Consider the following 24222-nt stretch of genomic DNA (forward strand, 5'->3'; position numbering starts at 1 on the left):
ATTTTAAATGAAAGATCGTAAGACTATAACAAAACTAATGGCATTTTATAATTTTTCATTTTTATTTTCTTGAAACATAAATATAATTAAAATTGAAATACATTTTTTTTCAAGAAAATAAAAATTAAAAAGGTTTCAAATGCCATCGACTTACCGAACTTTTTTTAGTCCCATCGTATTTTACGCAATCGAACTACAATTCACGCTTTCTGAAGAACTGTTGGAAAAGGAGTAGTATTTCCGAAAAATTCAAATAAAGTGTGGCATTCTCGTGTCATTTCTCACCCACAAAACATAAAATAATAATTTACGATACAAAGTTGAGATTTAAAAAAAGTTTACAGCTTCTGTCTGACATCTTCTGTCAACCAAGCAGACTGTCATCTTCTCTACTCTCATTTTAATGTGTACTTACGTGGTGTGTAGTTTAAGTTTCAGCATCAACAGAATCACAAGTCAATTCAATCGATGAAGTTATTAAAATACAATTTAAAAAATTCATTGATTTAAAAAGCGTTAAAATAGTTATTTGAATACATTTAAAAGGAAAAGTTGATTCACATTTGAAATTAATGTACATTGAAAAGTCTATAACAAAAATTTAAAACGTAATTATGAATAAACTGCTGGTCAATTTCTTGGTGGTGACAGTTCTCATATATAAAGGTACATCTTTGAGCTATAAAATAATTGCAATCGTCGATGTAATGATTAAAAGGCAAACTAATAATACTTTTATTAATTGGGCTAATTTTGTTTAATAAGATGTGGTCCAAAAAATATATTCTTATTATATAAGCACGAATTTGTTGTGCGCAAGTCAGTAAATACTCTATACAATGGTCGCCCTTCATCACTAAAATTTAAGCTGCATCTGCATATTATAGGGAATGTGTTCGTGTGTATGTAGGTCAAAGTTTACATTTTGAATCTTGGAAAAAATTTTTTATGAAAACAAAGAATTTAGCCTTAAAGAGGCTAGCTTAGGCTCATGTGCATATGTATGTATGTATGTATATGTACAAATACATTTACGCATGTGTGCGTGTGTATACGTGCTGTAACGAATTTTTCTCTAATTTAAAGGAAAATATAATTTATCGATTCTAGCGTATTCCCTTTTGTCACTAAATTTTCATACCATTTTCTTATTTTTGTACAATTTATTAATTTTGCTCTCATTTTCCAGTTATTTCCGTACCAACACAAACGCAAACAGAGGTTCCTCAAGATGACGAAGATGAAGATTGGGATGAAGATGATGACTCGTCTGAGGTTGATGATGATGGACGAGTATACAAGAATCCTAGAAATTCACCATCCACTGAATGTCCCAGAGATGAAGAGCAGGCAACACTTCTTGGGCAAAAATGTTTAAGAAAATGCTCCTCGGATGAGGATTGTAAAAGTAAAAAGAAAAAGTGCCTATGTGACGGTGTATGTGGAATGTCCTGTATCAAGCCAGGTGAGCACCGCCGAATTGCTACGAAAAAGTAAAAATATTTATGAAGTGTGTATGTATGTATTGAAAAAAAAAAATGTTATTCCTACAGATAGAGAATGCCCTGAGTTGGCGCAACCTTCACTAGGCCAGGTATCCGTTGCAGGCAGGCATTTCGGAGCGCGTGCCACGTATTCATGCCCCCATGGTTATCATGTTGTCGGACTACAAAGTCGTCTCTGTCAAGCGGATGGAAATTGGGCGGGAGCCGAACCAGCTTGCAAGCAAAATAGTAAGTGACAAACATTTTTAAATTGTTAATTTGCCCACAAAGAGGATCCAAAGTGGGCAAGTAGTTGTTTACAGTAAATATTATGCGATTTAGAAGAATCTTTGGGTCCCAAGCTGACTAAATCAATGCTATATGATTAAATCTGAGGAGTGCCAAACCATGAGACAAATACTAGCCCAAACAGTGATCCAACTTCTGAAGTAAATCATGAAAATCGAAACGAATAATGCTCTTGTTAAATAGCACACATTACTAGGAATTATCTAACCGTCTTTTCTTATGACAATAGGATACGTCATACATATGTCAATAACTAGCAATAATATCACCGTACATAAAAAAATATTTATGATGCACCCAACTTTATTAACTCAGAAAATATACGCGATATTTCAGCTGGGTAACATAAAATATATTTACAGACACTGTAAATACAGTATGTGTAAGTGTATTGTGCCCACGACAGTATGCCGTTCTGGTCTCATCCATAACCTTATGCTTTGTTTACATCGATCCTAAATGAGTACTGTGATTCAAAAATCTCTCTTCGGCTAATCATTTTTGTAAACCATATTAAGAGATATTAATGATACTTTTCATAAATTATGATACTCATCCATTACCTTACATCGATCCTAATAAAAATAATAACAAGAAATTCCGTAAGCGCATAGCAAGTTAAGGTATTATCGAAACTGTTTATATTATTCTGGCTTTGAGAAATCAAACACAATAAAATCCATAAAACACAAATTTGTGTTACATATGTGTAAACATAGCATTATACAATATGACATATGGGGATGCTGATCGACTAACATTGAGATTGATATTACCATATCGCAGAAGTGCACGATGTAATGCTTGGGGCCGACCGAACCGAATATTTAACGCATATCCTACAGGCAGTAGGTTGTGTGGTCGTTCAAACTGCAGACATAAACTCAAACTGTTGTTTTTTATAACCACGGGAGCTTCTCAGTAAGCAGTGTCGAACCTTCGACTGCATGAAAGATCTTAGAAAAATCATTTTCTGTTCAGAGGCGGCATTGCACTGAAAGATCCCTCATATATAGAATAACGAGACGCACACAATAAATGGAAGTAGACAGGGCCTGCACACATCTCAAGAATATATAATAATATTATTGTAAAAGCTGTTTAAAATAGTTACATGTAAATAAAATATTATTATTTTTTTTTATTAATCTTTTAAAACTATATTTTCGATATGGAATATTAGCAATTGATTTACATTTACTTCTCTATCCACAGTTTACTGTCTCAAGCCACCGCAAATAGAGCACGCCCGCCATTCCGCCTTGCCCGAGCAGGAGACCTTCGATCTCGACTCTACGGTTCAATATCATTGTCACACTGGTTACGTCACAAATGGATTTCCTCGCGCTAAATGTCTTGCTATTGATGGTCAGGCCAGCTGGTACGGACCGGATATACAATGCGAACGTAATGTCTATTCTAAAACCAAAGACGATAGACTTTTTCCAATATTTCTTTTCGGTTTTTTACTTATTTTTTGCAGCAAGATCTTGTGGACAACCACCGGATCCAGCTTACGGCTGGCACGCTGGCGAGTGCTACACCTTCGGTTGTAAGATTAGTTACAATTGTGGCAACAACTATGAATTGGTGGGCAAACATGAGCGCTATTGCCAGTCAGATGGATCCTGGGTGCCAAAGGAACTGCCCACATGTGTTTGTAAGTAAAATAAATATAAAGCGATTACCTTAATTTTCTAAAAATTTAACATTATTATTTTTAAATATTTTTTGTATTAGCGAAAAATGATAATAATACCGTCGTAGCAAACAAACCACTATAAAAGCAGTTACAGAAAATCCAAAAACTATGTCAATAGAGTTATAAAATGCCAATCAAAAAGCCAAAAAGAAAAGAAAAACAAAAACAAAAATAAGAAAACATCGAATAGTTAATTTGTCTCTGTGAACTCTTTCAGCAAAACACATAAATGCAATATTTGTTGCTTGCAGAAAATCTCTTCAATCTCTAATTGTTGTTAGGTTTAAATGTTCAATACACAATGTTACAAATAAAGTTACCGCAAATATATACATATATATAAACGAAAAAAAGTTGTTTTATTCTTAGTTACATTTGGCTAGAAATTCATCTAAAACTTCCACTTGTTTTCTATTTTAATACTTTTTCAATTTGCGGTAACTTTTTGGTGATGTTTGAATAGTTTTAACATTTTTATATGATAAAAAAACATTATTTGACAGACACTAGTAAACATATATACAATAGTTGCATACCTTTGGTTCAACAACAACCAATGTTTAACCACTTGACTCCTCTACTTTTCAAAGCTTAGGTGAAGTGGAGATCACCTACCACCACCTACCATCTGCTTCCTGCTTGTATCTTTGAGTATTTTAGTGGAGGGATTTGTATAAAATCCTCCCATGAATATTAATACATCAAATAAGAAAATATGTACTATATAGGTTTTCTTATAATAGGGGTATTCACTCCCAGCTGCAATGAAATAACATTTGCCGTTGGGAGTAGGCTTAAAACTGTAACCATTTGCGAAACAACATTACGACGCATGCCTCAAATAGGAGGGGAAGCTCGTCCAAACAGCCAAAAATGATGTAAGCGGGTGTACCACCTTGATCAAAAAGTTTCCGGAATATGTTCAAAAAATTCAAAATAAAAGTTTGTCCCTCAAAAGTGTTATTATTGCCTTCGAAATACTCCCCATCAGTTGCAACGCACTTATGCCAACGTTTGCTCCAGCACTCGCAACATTTCTGGAACTCTATTTTCGGTATAGCCATCAGAACCGTCTTTGATTTTTCCATTACTTCCTTTCAGCTGTTAAAACGCGTGTTTCGTGGTGGGTTTTTGACTCAATCAAACAGAAAAAATCACAATGAGCCATATCTGGTGAATTCGATGGCTGTTGAATGGTATTCGTTTCGTTCTTGGTAAACAATTTAGGGATAATAATGGCACTGTGGCACGGGGCGTTATCATGGTGTAAAAATCACTAGTCCTTTCCTTTTCTTTTTTTGGAAATTCCTTCAAGTAAGCATCTCATAACGCCGAAATAATAGTCCTTATTAACTGTCTGACCTTCTGGCTTTCTGGTCGGACCTTTCTTGGTCTTATTTCACTCGCCTGATGGATCGTGTGTCGCACTTATAAACCCACGTCCCGTGTAATGATGTACTCTGCTAGCTCTCTGATGGTTAATTTGCGGTTATTGATCAATTTTTCCTTCACTCTATTGATATTTTCATCAATTTTCGATGTCGATTGCCGCCACTAAGTTTTTCACCCTCGATGAATTCACGAATTTTACAAAGGTCAAGCAATAGCGATACAATTTTGGTAGGAATGTTAACCACAGATGTGGTAACCTAACAAAGAAATCAGAACTCAAATCAGTTGACTTAGAGCGCCACCTGTTGGTTGTTCCGGGAACTTTTTGATCAAAGTGGTATATATATTTAAATCCAACCTAAGCGCCAAGTAATGAAGCGTCGCGGTGACAAGTTTGGCAATTTGATCACCAGGCACGAAAATTAAGAGTAAAATATCAAAAAATTAAGGAAGAAAAAGTAAGTAATTTTTTGTAGTCAGAACTCTGTTGGTTCAAAGAGGAAATATGCACTGAATTCAATTTGATGCAATTAATTTAGATATATGATACAAGTTTATCTGCCTCCAATTAAAGTAACTTACACTGCAGGGCTTTTTATTAATTGATTAATAGTTTTTGCCTTCTCGCTGTATTTCGACATTTTTGGTCTTTTTGTTTTAAATTGTACTTGTATCGAGCATTTTTTAAGAACTTAAGAACTTAAATGATAACACGAAACAGAAATATTGCTGAAGTGATTTTTTTTCATTATAATCTGGTAGATAATTAATTGCCCACCGCGGCTACGAATTACTTGATTGAGTTTTCCAATAAATCTGCCCGTATGGCGCCAAGGGTGTCTTGGTCGATTGTTAAGCGCGCAAGATGGCAAGTTGTGCCTTCTTGTTGGAACCAAATATCATTGATGATTAACTGATTAATTTATGGAAACAAAAATTCAGTCAGCATGGTTCGATAGAGCTCTCCTTCAGCGTAATGGCAGCTTCTTTCCCATTTCGAAAGGAATAAGGACCAGCGATTCCGCAGGTGTTGTATGAACTTCGTGAACAGATTTTTTTATTTGTTTTTAAAGTAAATTTCCTCAATTTATCTTACAATTGTTCTAGCGTTAAACGATTCGTAATGAGTTTCCAAACCTTATTGAACAGAAATGTCAACACAGTTTGCCATTCTCAGCAGCCAAACCATAGTTGCCGATATGAAGAGTTCTCATGTAGCTAAAAAAATACCCGATATATAATGAAACTACTATAAATCATCTGGTGTCGAAGAGCATTACCAAACTAGCAGATATAAGCCAAAAAGTCGTTCGCAGAGGATGAATGCCCCAATTAGACCACATATACCGTAGTATGGTATATAATGTAATCATACAATAATATTTAAAACGACCAATAATAAAAATAAAAGTTTATTTAGTTTTTGATAGCAATTGGAAAATGTATTTTTTTACAACAAAGTGAAATAGCCTTAATCTAAAAACACGATAATGTCAATGTGTGCAGTATACATGAAACAAAGGCAGCACAAAATAAATATTTTCCCGAAAATTTCAATATCTTAAAGGTACAGATACCTGTTAACGTCCCTGATTTTCATTAAAATTAATATATTTAAAATGAAGAAGTCAATATATTGTATATTTTTTTTTAAATTGGCATACAGTTTAATTATACATTAAAATAATATAAATTTTTTTTTTTTTAATCATTTAAAATGGCGGATGTACACTCAATTCTTCCAGGAAGGTCACAGCGGGGCTTCTCAATCGGCGGGCATTGTAGCATCGGTCACTGAATGCAAAAAACCAAAAAATTTTTTGTTTATTAATGTCATAATTTCTATATGAATTAAAAAAAAAATGAAAAAAAATTCGCGGAGTAAAATACTTAAAAAAAATGAATTTTGAGGCGAATTTTCGTACTACTCGTATTTTTGCTTCGAAAAAATAATTTTTTCGAAAAATTTCCGCCAACTTGTAAATTCACATAGAAAGTAATATCATAAACAAGATGTGTGCAAAATTTTAGGGAAATCGGTCAATAAATTTTCGAGTTATCGTGTACGCCAATTCGAAAAATATAGTTTTGAGAAAAACTCGTCTAAAGTCGGCAACGTACATAACTATACCTCTCCTAGCGCTCGAACGCAAAGAATAGAGTCGCCACGGTTGACGATCTATAATATAATATAAGAAATACTTAAATTTACGTTCTAAAATTTTTTTCACATATTCTTAAAGGACTATATTAACATTTTATGAAAAAAAAAAAATTTACAGGTATCTGTCCCCTTAAAATAACTTTCAGGTGTCGCTATCTAGGTTTGAAAAAATTTATTACTGCCCATGTATCACTTATAAAAATTCATAGTCGTCGCCAAATGGATCCACCATGTAATATCAGGTTCCAAATATTGTGATTTGTTTAAATTTTTGCGGAATAAGTGTAATATTTTGCAAATTTTTCGTAAGTTTAAATACATAACACAGGTTTTCAAATAATTATCTTGACAAATACCAAGAAATTCTGTTTGGGAGGTAGTTTTTTCGGGATTCCTGAGCTCAAATGCATTTCTCAAATTTTTCCTGTAATAAAATATGTATATCAATTTGTTTTTCAAAGCCTGGTAGCGATACAGAAAAATTGTATTAAGATTTCGAAAGCTCGGTTAATTCCTCTATTTTGTACACACGATATTAGATTTAAGTTCACATGGGAGGAATTACCCGCAGGCAGTGCTCAGGCTCGAGTCTCCGTGCATGAAACACCAAATAATAGAAAACGTTGTTCCTAATAGCGGTGGCCCCTCGGCAGGCAATGGCAAACCTTCGAGTATGTTTCTGTCATGTAAAAGTTGCTCAATATCTGCCGTTCGGAGTGGGCTTAAAACAGTATTTTCCTCCATTTGTGGAACAACAACAGACGCATGCCACAAATAAGAGAAGGAGTTCAGCCAAACACCCAAAAATGGTGTAAGCGTCAATTATACGAGTATGAGCATATATGAGTATTAGTATCAAACAAGCTGACAGACGGCAAAAAAATCTATCTCTTTGGTAAAGAGGTGTGAGTTAATTTCTGACAAACGGCAAATTATTTCAGGATACCATAAGCCCTATTCAATTGATTGGTGCCAAATGTGACTATTACAATTGACTGCAGCAAGTTAAGATGCTGTGACGGCCATAAATAGATGGATAGGTATATATATATTGGTTTATAAAAGCTATTTGTCACAAAATATTCATTGGAAAAGGTGAATTGGTAAAAAGGTAATTTTTTTCGATTATCTGGAGGGTGTTTGTACAATCTGTCCAATAGAAGCGTGACCTTCAAAAAGCCAATTTAGAGTTCCATTATAAAAAAATTGCTACATTCTTGTTGCTAAATCCTTTTCGCAATACGGGTTGTGTAATTTGTTAGTTTTGTGATAAATTTAGAAAGCATACGTTGTTTTTATAAAATGAGTTCCGCGTATAAAGAACGATTTCCTATGTACACACCCTAAAGCTCCAAAAATGTTACGAGTTTCTGCAGTAAAATATTTGAAGAAGTCGAAGGCGTTCATAAATAAATGGATGGATGAAGATCATTGATTTTTTTGTGACAAAACTGAAATTATGAAGCCGAAGCAATTTTAGGGAAAAGTGATGTTAATGTATCCAAAGACACGATTCGAGGACGTTTACGTGCAGAAGACCTCAAATTCCGGAGCACATTGAACAAACCGTTTCTCACTATGACTCGTTGGAAAAATACCCCCTTCTCATGGGCTAAGGCAAATTCAGAATTAACGGATGAATCTTCCTTTTCAGCGAATTGTTGCACATGTCGGTCTTGGTGGACTTCTTGTAACCGGCAACTTCAATGAACTGTAAAGCATTCAGTTAAGGGGCTCATTAGTCAGTTAAGCCCCTCATGTTTCGGGCTGCTTCTCCGAAAAAGGATTGGATTTGTTTGCGTTTACCGCCGATTTGAATGAAGTTTTCATGAATAAAACTTAGCAAAAAGAATTATTACCGTTTTGTTTTATAAGGAGGTTTTTCATGGCTAAAATGATGGTGCGGAATTCGGCTGAATCTTCCAAGTGACATGACAGCCAAAGTCCTCCTCACAATTTTCTCTTTCACCATAGTTAAAGAGCAAACCTGGTAAATTTATTATCCTTCATTTTTCAAGCATTTTTATTACAATTTATCTACGATTTGCTATTTTGATCAACATATCGCGCATGTGTAACAACTTAGTGAAATAACGGTATATCAAATCATCATAGCAAACGATACCAAAAATAGATATATAAAAACACTGACTTGACAACTGAGAGAAGCATTTATTTTGTTTTTGTATTTTTGTTTTTGCTTGCTTTGGTGGATTCATAAAGTTTACCGTTACGAAGTGCTGGTAATTAAGTAAAAGTACATTCACATATGCAGTAATTACCAATAAATACACAAAATTAATCTACCCGTTCACATGTGGCAGATTACTTGCAAAACTGACAATCAGCTGTCAATACTTGAAAGGTTTTTCGTCATACAAATTGATTTGGTGGAATATTTTGGAGTTCTTGGTTTGTTTAATAATCATTAACGGTATAAATAAAAGAAAAGGAGAAGGAATAGTTAATTTAATTGTTAATTGAAATTCGATATTAAATTTTATAATAAGTAATAAGAGGACAAAGCGTTTATGGGCACACGTTTTTTCTGTTATATGAATGCATAATTAATAATATTGAAAATTTTAAAATAATTATGTATTCAAACCTGGTTTTATTCCGGCGTCCATTTTATTTAGATTTTAGTTTGACGTTTCTTTTTACATTCGTTGTTGTTGTTGTAGTGGTGAGTATTCCTGTTGCAATATTCGTAATTAGCGACTAGCGCCGTTTCGTTAGATCTTGCTCTATCTAGACCTGCACATTCGCATAGATAGTGGAAGAGACTTTCTTTCACCCCTTCCGCTTCCCATCTTCTACAGATGGGATTGAAAGGGAGGTTAAATCTGGCTGCGTGATCCTCTGCTTCCCAGTGACCAGTAACGGTTGCAGTTATGTGTTCGGCCGAGAGCAACAGAAATGTTGTTCTTATAGTACTACACGTACTTATTTGCTTTCACCTTCTTTCGGCTAAAGCATAGTAGTACGAAGCAATGGATGTTTTTATTTTGTTACAAGACGTAGCCACCTCCACCGCCTCTGCTATGTCTAATGTCGAACCTTTTCTTGCTAGCTCATCTGCCACCTCATTACCCTCTATGTTCCTATGACCGGGAACCCATATCCGAGTAATTTAAAGCCAGTAGCCAAGCAGCTCTAGTTCTTCTGTGCACTATAAAACTAACTTACATTCGTAAAAATACAGAGTTGTATTTAAAAAGTGTAGTAATAATCTAGGATTATTTTATAATTTTAGATTTCGGGAGAGAATTTTTGTATGGGTAGAAAAAGTAGATAATCTACTTATATGTGAACGTATCATAAGATCATCAAATTATTTTGAAAAACTTCTTCTTCTTAGCGTCACAGTCCTTGATTAACCATTGCTTCCTTCACAGCTTCTTGGCATCGATCTTGATTTACAGCCACTTCCCTCCAACATTGGACGCGCATTTTTCTAAGATCAGCTTCCACATCTTCTAGTCACCTTTTCCTCGGGCGTCCCCTTTTTCTTTTTCCAATTGGGCGAAGATCTAGTGCATTTCTCATCTAAGTCGTTAAGACTTAATAATTCTTATTATAGTTTCTTTCTTAACTATGTATTCCAGTTCGGCATTTTGTCTAATGCGATAGGTGTCATCTGCCAGTCTAAGCGAACCATAGATCTTTCGGAGCACTCTTCTTTCAAAGCACATTAGCTGTTTTGTCTCGTTAGCTTTTAGCGTCCATAGTTCACAGCCATACGAGTATGTAAGCACAGGTCGTATGAGTGCTTTATACATTCTTAATTTTTGCTTACGCAGTAATATTTTAGATCTGAGCAATTTTAGATTCGCATTATATAAAAGCATATTTTGAAAGGCTACAAATTCAATAAGAAGCAATGGTTTTAATTAAGGAAGTACAAATAACTTCCACATTTTAGAATGTCAGATAGTAGTTGTTGGTTTTCTTGAAAAACTCTTTATACTAGTTATACTTAATAGCATGTTTGTAATTTGCAAATATGCTAAAAAAATATTATTAATAAAAAATAATATTGTACTAATACAAATTGTACAACCTGTATATCTCTTATTCAAGTGGTTACATCCGTTATATGTCCAACACCCGAAAATCCGCGCAACGGCAAAGCTACATATACCACCACCGCCTATAACTCTGTGGTAAGCTACGAATGCCGTTACGGTTACACCTTGGTAGGAGAAACTAGTAGTAGATGTGGTGCCGATCGGAAATGGAGTGGAACCCTTCCTACATGCAAAGGTACAAATAAATTGATTAGACTTAATAAAATACATATATAATAAATCCCCACATACATATGCACTAACACATACTTGCAAATAATAATACCGTTTTTAGAAATTAACTGCGGCAACCCGGGTGTACTTTATAATGGCTGGATTGAAAATATCGAAGCTGGTACTGGGCTTGGAGCTAGTATAATCTTTCGATGTCAGCCGGAAATGTTAATACAAGGCCATTCATCGAGTGTATGTCAAATTGATGGTCGTTGGCGTAACCCCTTGCCCGAATGTTTGGCACCATGTGTTGTACCAGCTATTTCTCAAGGTTACGTTATACCTGTTGAAATCATTACAGATGAGAATGGCACCACCATTATAACACCAACAACGACGCAAAGTCCATCAACATCGAGCAGCGGAGTGGAAAAAGTCAAACATGGTACTGCTTTGGAGGTGAAGTGCGACGAAAACTATGAATTTCCGGTGTCATTGTTGAGTCCTCCGACGTGTAATAACGGAACTTGGAGTATTATACCCCGCTGTGTGCCTGCCCGTTGTAAGAATATGCCGAGGACACCAAAGCATGGTATGGTGCTCGCCCCAAAGACGGAACATGGCATGAAAGCTAGATTTAAATGTAAGGATGGCTTTAAACTGATCAGCCCCGAGGGTAAGGATGTAACCGATCCAAATGAATACGTGCTGACGTGCTCATTCGGCAATTGGACTGGTGAAACTCCTCAGTGCCAAGAAGTGTTTTGCTCATTCCCCGGTTACATTCCAAATGGAAAAGTGTTGCTTGTTGGAAATATGGGACTCTATGATTACAGGCCGTATGTGAAAAAGGTTCGCAAACGACAGCAACACAATTGTAGTTAATATAAAATTCCACAATACTTTTTTGAAGTTTCCATAAAAAATATATACTCTTTATAGATCGTTAATAACAAGCAAATAATGTACGACTGTGACAAGGGATATGTTTTAGAGGTGGGTCCACCGGGTGCTACGTGCGTTGGCGGCAAATGGCGGCCTTTGGAGCTACCGCAATGCTTACTGGGGCAACATCCGAGACTGCGATGGAATCGTAAAAGACGATCTTTAGAATTACGCTATCTACGATCTCAATACTTATTACGCAACAAAAGAGATTTGCGACGAAAACTAGATGAGATAATAAACGAAAGCGCACACCAACCATTAAAAGCGATTGCTGTGGGAATTGGTAAGAGTTTACCTTTATTTACTTTTACCTTTATTTACTTTTACCTTTTCATATGTAAATTATTTTTAAGAACTATTTTATATGAAAAAAAGGATATAGTGAGCAATCACACTTACGTTTAAGCGGTTGTACTACGAGCAGCTAACCTTGTTCATCGAATATTCTCATAAAGAGAATATCCTTGGATCGAAGGTAATGCTGTGTATTTGATGAGAGCAGAATAGTGTAATGTATTATGAGCTACTAAAGCTGGGTTAAACATTAAAGGGGAGCGCTGCCGACAGGAACTCATCAAATTAAAATGAGCATTGAACTAAAAACGTTCGGATGGGCAATGAGGCAAAAGTTATTGATTTTCCGTCATGACAATGATCGGCCGCATGTTTCGGAGAATGGGAAGTAGTGTGGTACGAGTATTTAAGGTTTCAAAATTTTATTAATGTACTTTTTCGAGCAAAACAAAATAAGTTCTTGAGCAAAAAAGGGATAAGTGTACTTAAAGTATCATCATGGGAAGTCATACCCCCATACGCCCTTTAGCCCAGACATCGCCCCTTCTGACTACCATTCGTTTCGATCAAAGCAGAATGACTGGTCCAGAATACATACGCTTCAGTTGATGGCATCAAAAATTGGGTCGTTATTGACTTCTGAAGAGATGACCGATTCGGTGCTCCCTCAAATATAGAATATGTCGTAGCTATCAAAGGAAAATACTTTGGATAAAATCAAAGTTCTCGGAACGACCGCAAGGAGAGAATGGATTTGAATTTGCAACAATGAGTTTGTATAACATTTTGTGTGGATTCAATGGCAAATTACCCATCAGAGAGCTGGCACAGGATCCGTTTCCATTACTTATGAATACATTCAGGATAGTTTAAATAATTAGTTGGGGTTGCGCCGTTTTGCTATAAAGTTGATCCCAAAGGAGACATTATTACTGGGTTTACGAGACGTGGGTTTATGAGTATGACATGAGACATGAAGCGAGTGAGTGAAGAGCTCCAAAAGAACCAAGATCAAAAAACCACGTCGTTTTCTGTCAAAAAAGAAACCTATGCTGACTATTTTTATGGGTTACAACGGTATTGTAAGCTACGAATTTCTGTCAAAAGTTTAGATAGTCAATAAGGTACATTATTTGGGCGTTATGAGATGTTTACGTGGAGAAATTCGCCAAAAAATAAAGAATTTTGGAAAAAACAACTCGTGGAATGCCATAATTATCCGTGAATTTTAGACCAAGAACGAAACGAATACAGTCCAACAGCCATCGAATTCACCTGATATGGCTTCCAGCGATTTTTTCTGTTTAATCGAGTCAAAAACCCACTACGGGACAGGCGTTTTAACAGCCAAAAAGAAGTAATGGAAAAAGCAAAGACAGCTTTGATAGCTGTACCGAAAATAGAGTTCCAAAAATGTTTCCAGTACTGGATCAAACTCTGGCACAAGTGCGTTGCAGTTGATGGGGAGTAGTTTGAAGGCGATAATATCACTTTTGAGGCATAAAATTGTATTTGAATTTTCTAAATATATTCCGGAAAGTCAAGAAAAACTCCTTTAAAAAATGATTGCACATCCAATACTACAGTACTTTTTCACAATCAAATATCTTACAAACTAAAAAAAAAAAACTCAGCTCTATACAATATATCTTTTTATACATATGTATGCATGTAGTAGAATCCCTTTATTGCTCATGATGCAATGTTTGAACAAATTGCCCTTCTCTTATTGTTTTCAGATACCAATAACGCTCCCAGAACTAGAATTAAACGAAATCCTTCTGAGATTGATCAGGCATACTCCAAGTATTATCAGAAGATCAAACAAAAATATCAAAATTATGTAAAGAATTTATTAGGCTATAGTAGATTGCAAAATCCGGCGGATTTTCGTAATCCCGCCAAAAAGATACAAGTACAAGATGGGCGTTGGTACAACACCTATACTAGTCCCGACTTACTCACGCGGTACAAAGCTACGCACAAGTCGCGAACGTCGAATAATGATTTTTTAAGTCTGGAGAATGAGGAACACGAATTACTAGGACATCAGGTGTCTGCCAAGATACCACTTCCTAATATCAACCAAAATTCTCGTTATAACGCACATAAACCGAATCACAATGAGAATGTCTTATACGGCGGCAATTCTGCAAGTTATTTTTTTAACGACTTTCGAAATTCGCCGCAAACTCAAAACGAAACAGATTTGATAGAACAACTCAAATCACAGATTGTACGAAAACGACGCAAACGTAGCAGTACCAATCAATTGACACCGCCTCCGCTTACACCTGATGATGACACAGTTGACCCAATTGAATCCAAAGAAGGCAGAAAACGTTTACGTGGTCCATGTGAGGATCTGAACTGGGAACAGTTCGCAAATGTTACTGTTGTGAGACCCGGTAAAGCACCTGGTCGCAATAGCGTGGGCATTATGCTTCATTTAGAATGCAATGCCGGTTTTAAACTGAACATAAAAGGCGAAAATACGACTGCGCGTTGCATACGCGGTATTTGGAAACCTGATACGCCCAAGTGCCTTTCAGGTAATGTCCAGGAAAGTCCTTTACACTAATCTCATACAAATTGATTTATATTAACTAAATGCATTGCAGCACCATGTTTGGTGCCGGCAGTGGAAAATGGAAGGTACTATAGAGTGGAAGCACAAACGAAAATGCTTGCCGATAAACTCTCACTATCACCACTAACAACATATGAAGAAATCGAGTCAAACGAATTTATAACACTCGAATGTGATGATGGTTTTAATATCCAGGTAAGAAAGGTCTCTATGTCAAATTGTATACCAAAAATTTCGTATACCTTAAATATCTTTCGCTCTTACAGGGGTCTGCACAACTGCGTTGCGCTCATGGCAGTTGGTCCGTGAATGCTTTTTCAGAATGTGTGTCCATACCTTGTACGCTACCAGCGCTACCGGGTATAATATATGAGGTAAAGATTTTGTGAAATACTATGAGGATTTACCATGAATAGTAAATCAAATTCTATCTAAAGGGTGGTTATCGACCAGGTCTGACAATAGGGCACGGCAGCACGGTGACTGCTCATTGTGATCATTCAACAAATGTTATGCCCATTGAAATGAGCTGTAATAAAGGTAACTTAAGCCCACAAGCTATACACTGTGAGACGGGTCAACGCAAATCACGTGAGGAAGTGCCATCTGAGCTACATACAAACTCGAAATCGAATAATGTAATAACATTAAACCTTGATAATTCGGAGTCTGAAGACGTGGCTAATGCAACGGAAGAAAACGTAACAGAAGAGTCGAAAATGTGTGGTCCTCCCAGCATATCCGATGGCGCGTTGGTTTACAAGTAAATATTTCTTTCATTTTTAATACGGAAGAGAAGTATCAATTACTTCGGTATTGAGCTTTGCCACAGACCTTGTAAAACTACGGTCAAGACAATGTTTCCAAGCATGGTTAAATACTTTTTTGGAAAAATTTAAGGAACTTCTGAAAGGAAATTTTAGAATTGTCAGTTTACGTCAAGTATATTTTTATGGATTTTATGATCTTTACGGAACATCGTTGTCCTCTTGGGGAAAAAATATAGTCTAGACTGTATGCCAAGGGCCCAAGTCCACCATTTATACTTTCGACCAAGCGTCGAATCTCCTAGTCTACTTACCAGTGGCCGACTCTAAATAAAGGGTGATCAATTCAGAAGTATCGGATTTAAATCTTGTGTAGAACCATCCATGACATTTATTTTACCTTTTCAAATGTTAGCCGCAACTGCGCATTAATTCGGACATCCGTAAACACCAATTTTTAATGACTCGCTGGATGACTTCGGTCGGTATCTCCCGAATAACTTTAGTAATGTTGGCTTCCAATCGTTGTTGGCCTAAATCGAAGCTGGTTTATTCACAAAGCCTTTATACTTTATGTACCTCCACAAATAAAAGTCCAAGGGTGGGATATCACACGATCTTGGTGGCCAGTCCACTGGTCCGAGACGAGAGATAAATTTCTCACCGAAACGACGACGCAGTAAATCCATTATTTCACAGGCTGTATAGCAAGTAGCGCCGACTTGTTGGAGAGATTGTTGTGGAGATCAGGGGCTTAAATTTCCGGCAGGAAAAAGTCGTTTATCATGGCGCGATAGCGTTCGCCATTCACTGTTACATTGGCGCCAGCCTCGTCTTTGGAGAAATATGGGCCGATGATTCCCCCAGTCCATATGCCGCACCAAACGGTTTTTTTCAATGGATGTAATGGCTGTTCTTGAATGGCTTCGGGTTGCTCTTCAGCCCAAATATGGCAATTTTGCTTAATGGCTTAATAGCCAAAAATGGGTCTCATCGCTGAATGCCATAAGCTGGCCTGAGTGCGCGATGAACACTTTTCACTGAGCTTCGATTTTCGTAATACAATTGTACGATTTGTAAACGTTGTTGAGGCGTAAGTCTTTCCATGATGAAATGTAATGATTCAATGAGTCACGCGTGATCTGTCAAAAACCCCTATTGGAAAAAGTACCTCCAATCTGATCATCCTTTATTTTAGGCCATTGATTTCGCCGATCAATTCGAGCCCGTCTCTTACCTGTGACTACGAGCAGTTTAAGAACGGAAGCCAAACGACAATGAGCGAACCCGAGAGCAAAACGATTGGACTTTATGCTTTCCCTTTGAGTACACATAGTGCCGCTGAAGTTTTCTTAGATTTGGTAAATGATACTTTGTTTCTACTGCAGTGTGACCCATTACAGTTTATACAAAATCCAGCTAAGATCGTTATTCCCTTTTTTACATTCTTACCCCTAGAGAGCTAGAGTATTATAACTTTGCATAACAACTTTTACTTCTTATGACAAGACGTCTTCTCCATAAACTGTAAGTGGGGCAAGTTTTATTTGTAAAGTTTCCTATTTATCTTCTTGATTGCCTACATTAATCGTTTAGATGATTTTGAGCTGCTTTCTTCAATTTGACCTAGTCAAAAGGTCCACAGCTCATCGTTGAAGCATCGCCAGCTACTTAAATCTACGACAAAACTTTTTTATTGAACTCTCCAAGGGCTGCCTCATCGCTTATAGGCTTATAAACTGTAGATTTTGACGTATTACTTAAACCTTGTTATCCCACATGGATAGTCAATTACGTTTGCAATGAAGGCAGAACAAAGCCAATAATTTAAAGCAGTTAAAGTGATGTCCATATTTTGTGCAAAGTTTACTAGGTGTAAATAGGTTCATTCACTTTCATCCCAAGGAACCCGTACAACCTTTGTAGTGCAGTGAGAAGTCAGATCTTTGAGATACTTCCAACAATCATGGTTAACGGAGTTGTCCGGCTGCACTAATCCAAGTATACATACATACATATGTATTTCAAAAGTGTTCCCAATGTATAACCAATATCTTTCTTTAGAAATACTGACCTCTCCGATGTGGAAGGCGTATACGAAAGCGGCACAGAAATATTTTTCAATTGCATACCGAGTGCTGCGGGAGAAAGAAACACATGGAAGATTATATGTGATAATGGGCAATGGATTGGACGTTCCTACAATTGCGGTAAGTATTAAATGATAAATGCCTTATACGAAATTTATGTAAAAGAAAGCTTGCAGAGAGCATATAGCTTTCAAAACAATTTAGACAAAGAAGCTCCATTCGATCATTCGTAGCTAGATGAAAAAAAATCGAAGAAATGACAAAACATTTAGACTAGTCTTTGTCGAGAAGAAGAATATATAGAAAGATTTAAAAGTTAAGTAGTAGAAATGTCCTCTCTTTAGAAAAGCAAAGAGAAACTTTCTAATTACCATTCCAGACCTGGGAGTGATCGGAAATAATTATTTTACTTTCGGTTCAAGCGACATTATTGATGTGTCATTCATCAAACCAGTCATCTATAATATATTATATGTACGAGTGTTATTGAACTCTGGGCAATGTACGCCCTAAATACCATTTTCAGACGGAACTTCGCAGAAAGTTATTTTTTTTAAATGAATTTGTTGCCAATTGCATCTTGCTTTATTTAGATGTGTTCAATAGTCATCTCGCTATGAGTTATATATAGGGTTTTTCAGTAAGAGCGCTTCAACTTTTGAACTTTTTTGAATAAAACACAAACGGTTTGACTTTTTTAACTAATTTTTTTTTTATTATCGAGTTTGAACATATACATTTAAGTATGAAATTCGATTTCTTTTGCATGACCACCGCGTGCACGTTTTACGAAGTCCAATCGTTGAACCCAATTTTCGACCACTCTTTTGCATAATCGGCCGAAATTCCAGCAATTTCGCGTTCAATATTGGCTCTGAGCTCACAAATCGTCGCCGGCTTGTTACTGTAGACCAATGACTTCACATAGTCCCAAAACGGGACGGCTTGTTAAATGGACCGTAAAATGGCCGTAATGCTCTTAAAGTAGCAGCAACAGAACGATTATTTTCATAAAAAATTTGCACGATTTGCAACCGTTGCTCAAGTGTGTAGCGTTCCATGGTGAAATGTATACTAATGAAGTTTACAAATGACATGCGAAAAATAAAAAATATTGCGTCGTTCGCCCTCCCTATCGGAAAAAAGTTGAAGCGCACCTATTGAATAACCCTATATCATGGGGCGCAGCTTATAGTGGATGCTGTAGTGAATGATGTAATTTGAATAACTTTTTAATCATAATCGACGGTTATTTTACCTTGGGCTGACTGGAAGCGACAATAGTATTGGGTATTATTTTTAAGTTATCTATCGGAACTGAAGTTTCGAAATCCATCGCATAAAATTTGTATTAATTGCAAAGCTCTTTGAAAAGAGCTTCGCTTGGTTAAAACAACAAGTCACGGGTATCCCAATAATATACAATACTTATATAGAGTATCCAATAAAAATGTAGTAGGAATATACATAAATCCACACACAATTGCATTAATAAATAACTTTATCTTTACTTTTTTTTTAGCGAACGGTACTTGTTTGTTTAAGAATAATGAACCCAACGTAGTAAGTTTTTATAATGATCTTGAAATTCGGGAAGATGTTGTTGAATTCCCTCCTGGTGCCACCATAATATCAAGGTAGGTAACCAATTCAAGCATTCGCTTATTTAATGAATACGTTTACATACATACACATAAATATATTTAGGGCGGAACCGGACTTCAGCTCTAATTTTTTTAGGAAAATTAATTAATTTATTATTTTACGATTCTATCGTCAGCTTAAAAAGTAATACATACACTTGCCGCCATTGAAATCTTCCCACCATTATTAGCTCAACTGAAATAACATTTATCATTGTATTTTTGAAAATGAATGAATTTCCGGATAGGGAAGGGTAGTTCCAGGATAATTGCTTTGTAAAAACAGTTAAGTTTCCTCAAAGTAAAATAATTTGGGATTAATTTTATCTTCAATTTCGCGCCCACATGTCTATTACTGTAGACAAAAATCGGAAAAGATTTTAGTTTTTTACCGGAAATTTTTAATAATCCGACGGTATACATTTCAAACCTGAATACTTATACACAGTCTGTTTCAATTTCAACAAATGATACGAGTGGCTTATGATAGCTAAAATATGATACAAATGCTTTGGTTTCGATGTTGTCAACATATTTTTGAAATACCGCGTCAATTGTTGTTTTTGATCGTGTTGTCGATTCAGTGCGATTGTTACACATTTTTAAATTGAATGTTGTATTGAGAAAGTCAATTAAAGGAACCGCTGTGTCCAATGCAAAATTTACGTTAAAATCGCCACTTAAAATCATTGGAACTTTATCGTAATCTTTTCTAAGTATCCGCGATACTTCTGGTGTATACTTTATTAAATTTTCGTGAATGAATTCCGTGATGCTATTTATTGATTGATTCGGTGAAATATAAATTGCCACAATTAAAACTGTTTTTCCATTGCTCAATCTGGTTTCGCATGCACATATTTCTCCCACTTTAGAGAGCTGAACAGACAGTGATTCTAGTTGCTGTGCATTCAGATCTATCTATAGAGTTACAATACGAGCACCGTCATTTTGATTGTGGTATATTGCAACACCGCCTGCAATTGCGGTAAATAATAAAAAATGAAAATATAAAAATACGGACGCAATACAGCACACGCGGTTGCTATTATGAGCGTCGTAACGCGTATATTACACAGACGTACTAACATACACACAAACATTCGTAGGACGCTTGGTCTAAGCAAGTATTAGGTAGCGTAGTATAGGTATACATAATGCCTTCTCGCTCACCGTGGCTCCGTAATACGCAGGCGCGCACACATACGTACTAGCATACATACAAACATACATACGTATGACGCTTGAACTAAACACCAAAGCAAGTAATAGGCAGTGTAGTATACATACTACAATACCACTATACTAGCATGGCTCAGCAGTACGCAGCCACACACATATGTATACGTATATAAACATATAACGCTTCGTAGTGTTGCTTTTTCGTTTCATCGAGTCTCAAATCACTCCCAACGATTCTAAAGAAGTTTTCACTTCAGAAAATTTTACATGAAAGTATGTGCAAAACTACGAGTCGCAATTACTCAATAAGTCGTATAGTCTCCATGGTTGTCGACTATAGCCTGGCATCTTCTCAGCATGCTTTGATCCAGCTTTTTTGCGTAGCTCGTCGACAGAGGACGAGATTTTGCGAACTTGGCGAACTTAAATCGTGGACTGGCTTTCCGACAAGATGCGTTTTCATAGTTCCCCACACATTTTCAATGGGGTTGGCGTCTGGGGACTGAGAAGGCCAGTCCATTACTGTGACGCCATTTTCTTGTTTTGTTGTTTCTCAAAGTGTTTTTCTGTGAGCAGTGGTTTTAATGATGTGGGACGATAGGATATGTTCGCCTCTTTCAGTCGCCGTTCGATGGTATTGATACTCACATCTATTCCCTTTTTAGCTAGAACTGATTGTGCTTAGTGTAGTCACAAAGAAGGGTCCCGCTTAAAAAGTTGGACGATCACTTTATCCTGCTTTTTTGTCGTCACTCGCTTCAAGCCGCACTCGGAAAATTCATCAACATTTTTGTACACGTTATACCGCTGAGTCCACATCGCAACAAACTTTTTTGATTTTTTAATCACTTTTGCAGCGTGCATAAAAATACCGCCTCGAAATGCTTCGCGTACTTCTCACTCACTTTTGTTTGGTTGCGTTTACGAAGAAGTTTCGAACGACACTAACCATAGTTAGCACCGGCGTCGTAGCCCTTGAGTGGGACTATTACGCAGCGAAAAGCAGAACGAAATATATCTTCAAGTTACAAAAAAAAACCGGTTCTTTTCTTCTGACACAGACTGTAATTTAGACTATTGCTTCCCAAAGTTTCGAAAAATCGAAATACTACTTGCAATTTGCTTATTTTATAATCAGAAAGATTGAATATTCGCACCGTTTTTGAATTTATAAGTAGATAATAAGAAAATTATGTTTTGCCTTTTTGCCCAAATGGCAGAATGAAATATTTACATTTTACATTTTGTTATACGCATATTTAGATGTGTGGACATAGGAAAGTTCTCAATGGTCGGCAGTAATGAGAGGACTTGCATACATTCCGAATGGACGGGCAATAAGCCAGCATGCCATGGATTGAATCAGGAAAATGACTATGCTAGTATGGAAATTGAAAACATACCAAAGCATATTCATATTTTTAATTTTAACTGTTTTGCATTATAGTGGAAAAAGCACCCACTATACTATTTAGACATCAAAATGGACCGATTGCGCAGAGTAACGATGGAAAACTCATTGTCTACCCGGGTACAACCTTACATATGGAATGTCTTTGGATGAGGCGATTTGGCAATCCGAAATGGAATGTTAGCCATGAATTCAGGTAAATTGTATTTAAATGAAAAAGGATTTCGGGTTTCATCAAATATTTTTTGAGACTCAATTTTGTTCTTAGCTAAGATTTGGATTAACTAGAACTTAATGTTTGCATAAGTAATTAAAATGGATTTTAAACTCAGACCCTAAATTTTATTGCATGTATTCCGTTTCCCTGTTTTTAGAAATTACTCCGAAGGTTGGGTCACCGAGGCGGATGAGGGTCGTGATGCAACTTTAGAATATCGACTAACCATTTTTAATGCAATTGACGAAGATACTGGAGTTTATTCCTGTCAAACACCAGCTCGACATGAACACTCCGTGGAAGTGGTCGTTAAATCTATTAATTGTCCAGAAATTCCACAACGTCGTGGTCTTATTGTAAATACAAATGACACTAAATTAAGTACGCGCGTTTTGCTCTCCTGTGCAAATGGTAATTCCTTGATTGGGGCATCAGAGCTGTTTTGTCTTCCTAGCGGTAATTGGAGTGCGCCACTTCCAGTATGCGAGAGTGTTGAATGTGGCGATATTCCGTTACCGAACAATATTAGTTCACCGAGAGTAGCGGTGTTGTCGCGTGAGGTTGGTGGAAGAGCGGCATTTTCATGTGCTTCAGGTTATGGTTTACGCGGTCCCGCTGAAGCTATTTGTTTGCCCACCGGAGAATGGGCAACGCCCTTTCCAACGTGTGTGGAGGTGCAATGCGATAATCCAGGTGCCCCACTAAATGGATATGCACAAGGATCCGCTCCATATCGTGCTGGAGATGTTGTGCAATTTAATTGTAATCCAGAGTACATGATGCAAGGGCAGCCCATAATAGCTTGTCAAGACAATGGACGTTGGTCCGGAGGACTACCTAAATGTGTGCAAGCCTGTTCATATCCTGGTATAATTTAGATAACTTTCTTTCTATCCAAGTCCATATATTTATGTACATATACATATATTTTTCCCCACAGGCACTGCTATCAGCGGTCGCATGTCTTCGGTCAAGTTCTATTATGCAATAGGAGAAAGTATTACATTCACCTGCGATGCCGGCCTTGAATTGCGTGGTGCAAAGGTGCTTAAGTGTTTGAAAAACGGAAAGTGGTCCAGCGCTATACCCACATGCGTCACAGCCGATCAAGCGAACAAGCATCTGAATATCATGGGCTAATGAGAAAGTGTAATACCAACACTAGAAAAATATATTCTTACAGAACAAAAAGTTTTTCGATTCCTTCCGGGCGAAAATTAAAAACAAAATGTCGATTGAATTGTAAACGCTTAGCGGTTTTAATAAAAGTAACCAAAAATAATCATTTGAAAATAAGAGATCCAATTGTGTGTACTGTGATCTTCTCACCATCACTGAGCATGAGAAATGCTAGAATATCTATCATTAGTTATTCACCGAAAATTAACGCCGATTAGAGCCAAGAATGATAGATACCAGGTTTGCTCGTTAAGTATGGTGCGACAATTTTTTTTTTTTGAGGGGAACTTTGGATTCTACGACATTCGTTTTGTATTTAACAAAATTTAGCTTTAGCTTAGTGAAACACAAAACAAGTGACGTCGGCATATCTGTCAAATTCGCTCAGAACCAAATAACGGTCCGCTAGGTAGTACACCTCTAAAAATCTTTTCACCATGATTAGAGCTACCAAGTTTAGCCAGATCATTTATATAGCACTAATATTTCCACAACAGAAGATGCCCACACAAGGTGGATTTAATAAGGTGACAGCATTCACCCAGCTGAATTTTTCGCCGTAGGTATGGCTTACGTCAAAATGATATGCTTTGTTTGTATATATTG

At 36.5% G+C, this 24222-nt stretch overlaps 1 protein-coding gene across 5 annotated transcripts; it reads left to right on the top strand.

The window, feature by feature from the left end:
- The first annotated feature begins 404 nt into the window (after nucleotides 1–404).
- On the top strand, nucleotides 405–23741 carry LOC128863647 (protein lev-9). Of its 5 annotated transcripts, none has more exons than XM_054102899.1 (18): nucleotides 405–666; nucleotides 1190–1465; nucleotides 1554–1733; nucleotides 3009–3200; nucleotides 3277–3453; nucleotides 11135–11317; nucleotides 11417–12147; nucleotides 12238–12526; nucleotides 14277–15104; nucleotides 15159–15331; nucleotides 15394–15501; nucleotides 15565–15890; nucleotides 17959–18104; nucleotides 19507–19621; nucleotides 22073–22191; nucleotides 22257–22416; nucleotides 22595–23304; nucleotides 23378–23741. In XM_054102899.1, exons 1-18 carry the CDS (start codon nucleotides 615–617, stop codon nucleotides 23575–23577), a joined length of 4965 nt encoding a protein of 1654 aa, XP_053958874.1. In that variant the 5' UTR covers nucleotides 405–614; the 3' UTR covers nucleotides 23578–23741. The 5 variants fall into 5 exon arrangements, with proteins under 5 accessions (XP_053958874.1, XP_053958875.1, XP_053958876.1 ...); XM_054102900.1 differs by having other exon boundaries at nucleotides 15159–15322; XM_054102901.1 differs by having other exon boundaries at nucleotides 406–666; nucleotides 14277–15089.
- The last annotated feature ends 481 nt before the right edge of the window (nucleotides 23742–24222 follow it).

The sequence above is a fragment of the Anastrepha ludens genome, chromosome 5, assembly GCF_028408465.1.
Source record: "Anastrepha ludens isolate Willacy chromosome 5, idAnaLude1.1, whole genome shotgun sequence".
Classification (NCBI taxonomy): domain Eukaryota; kingdom Metazoa; phylum Arthropoda; class Insecta; order Diptera; family Tephritidae; genus Anastrepha; species Anastrepha ludens.

Coding starts and splice junctions, on each gene's coding strand:
- LOC128863647 (XM_054102899.1), top strand. CDS start 615: ATGAATAAACTGCTGGTCAATTTCTTGGTGGTGACAGTTCTCATATAT. Junction 12,527..14,276: donor AGCGATTGCTGTGGGAATTG/GTAAGAGTTTAC, acceptor TATTGTTTTCAG/ATACCAATAACGCTCCCAGA. Junction 22,417..22,594: donor AATGTTAGCCATGAATTCAG/GTAAATTGTATT, acceptor CCCTGTTTTTAG/AAATTACTCCGAAGGTTGGG.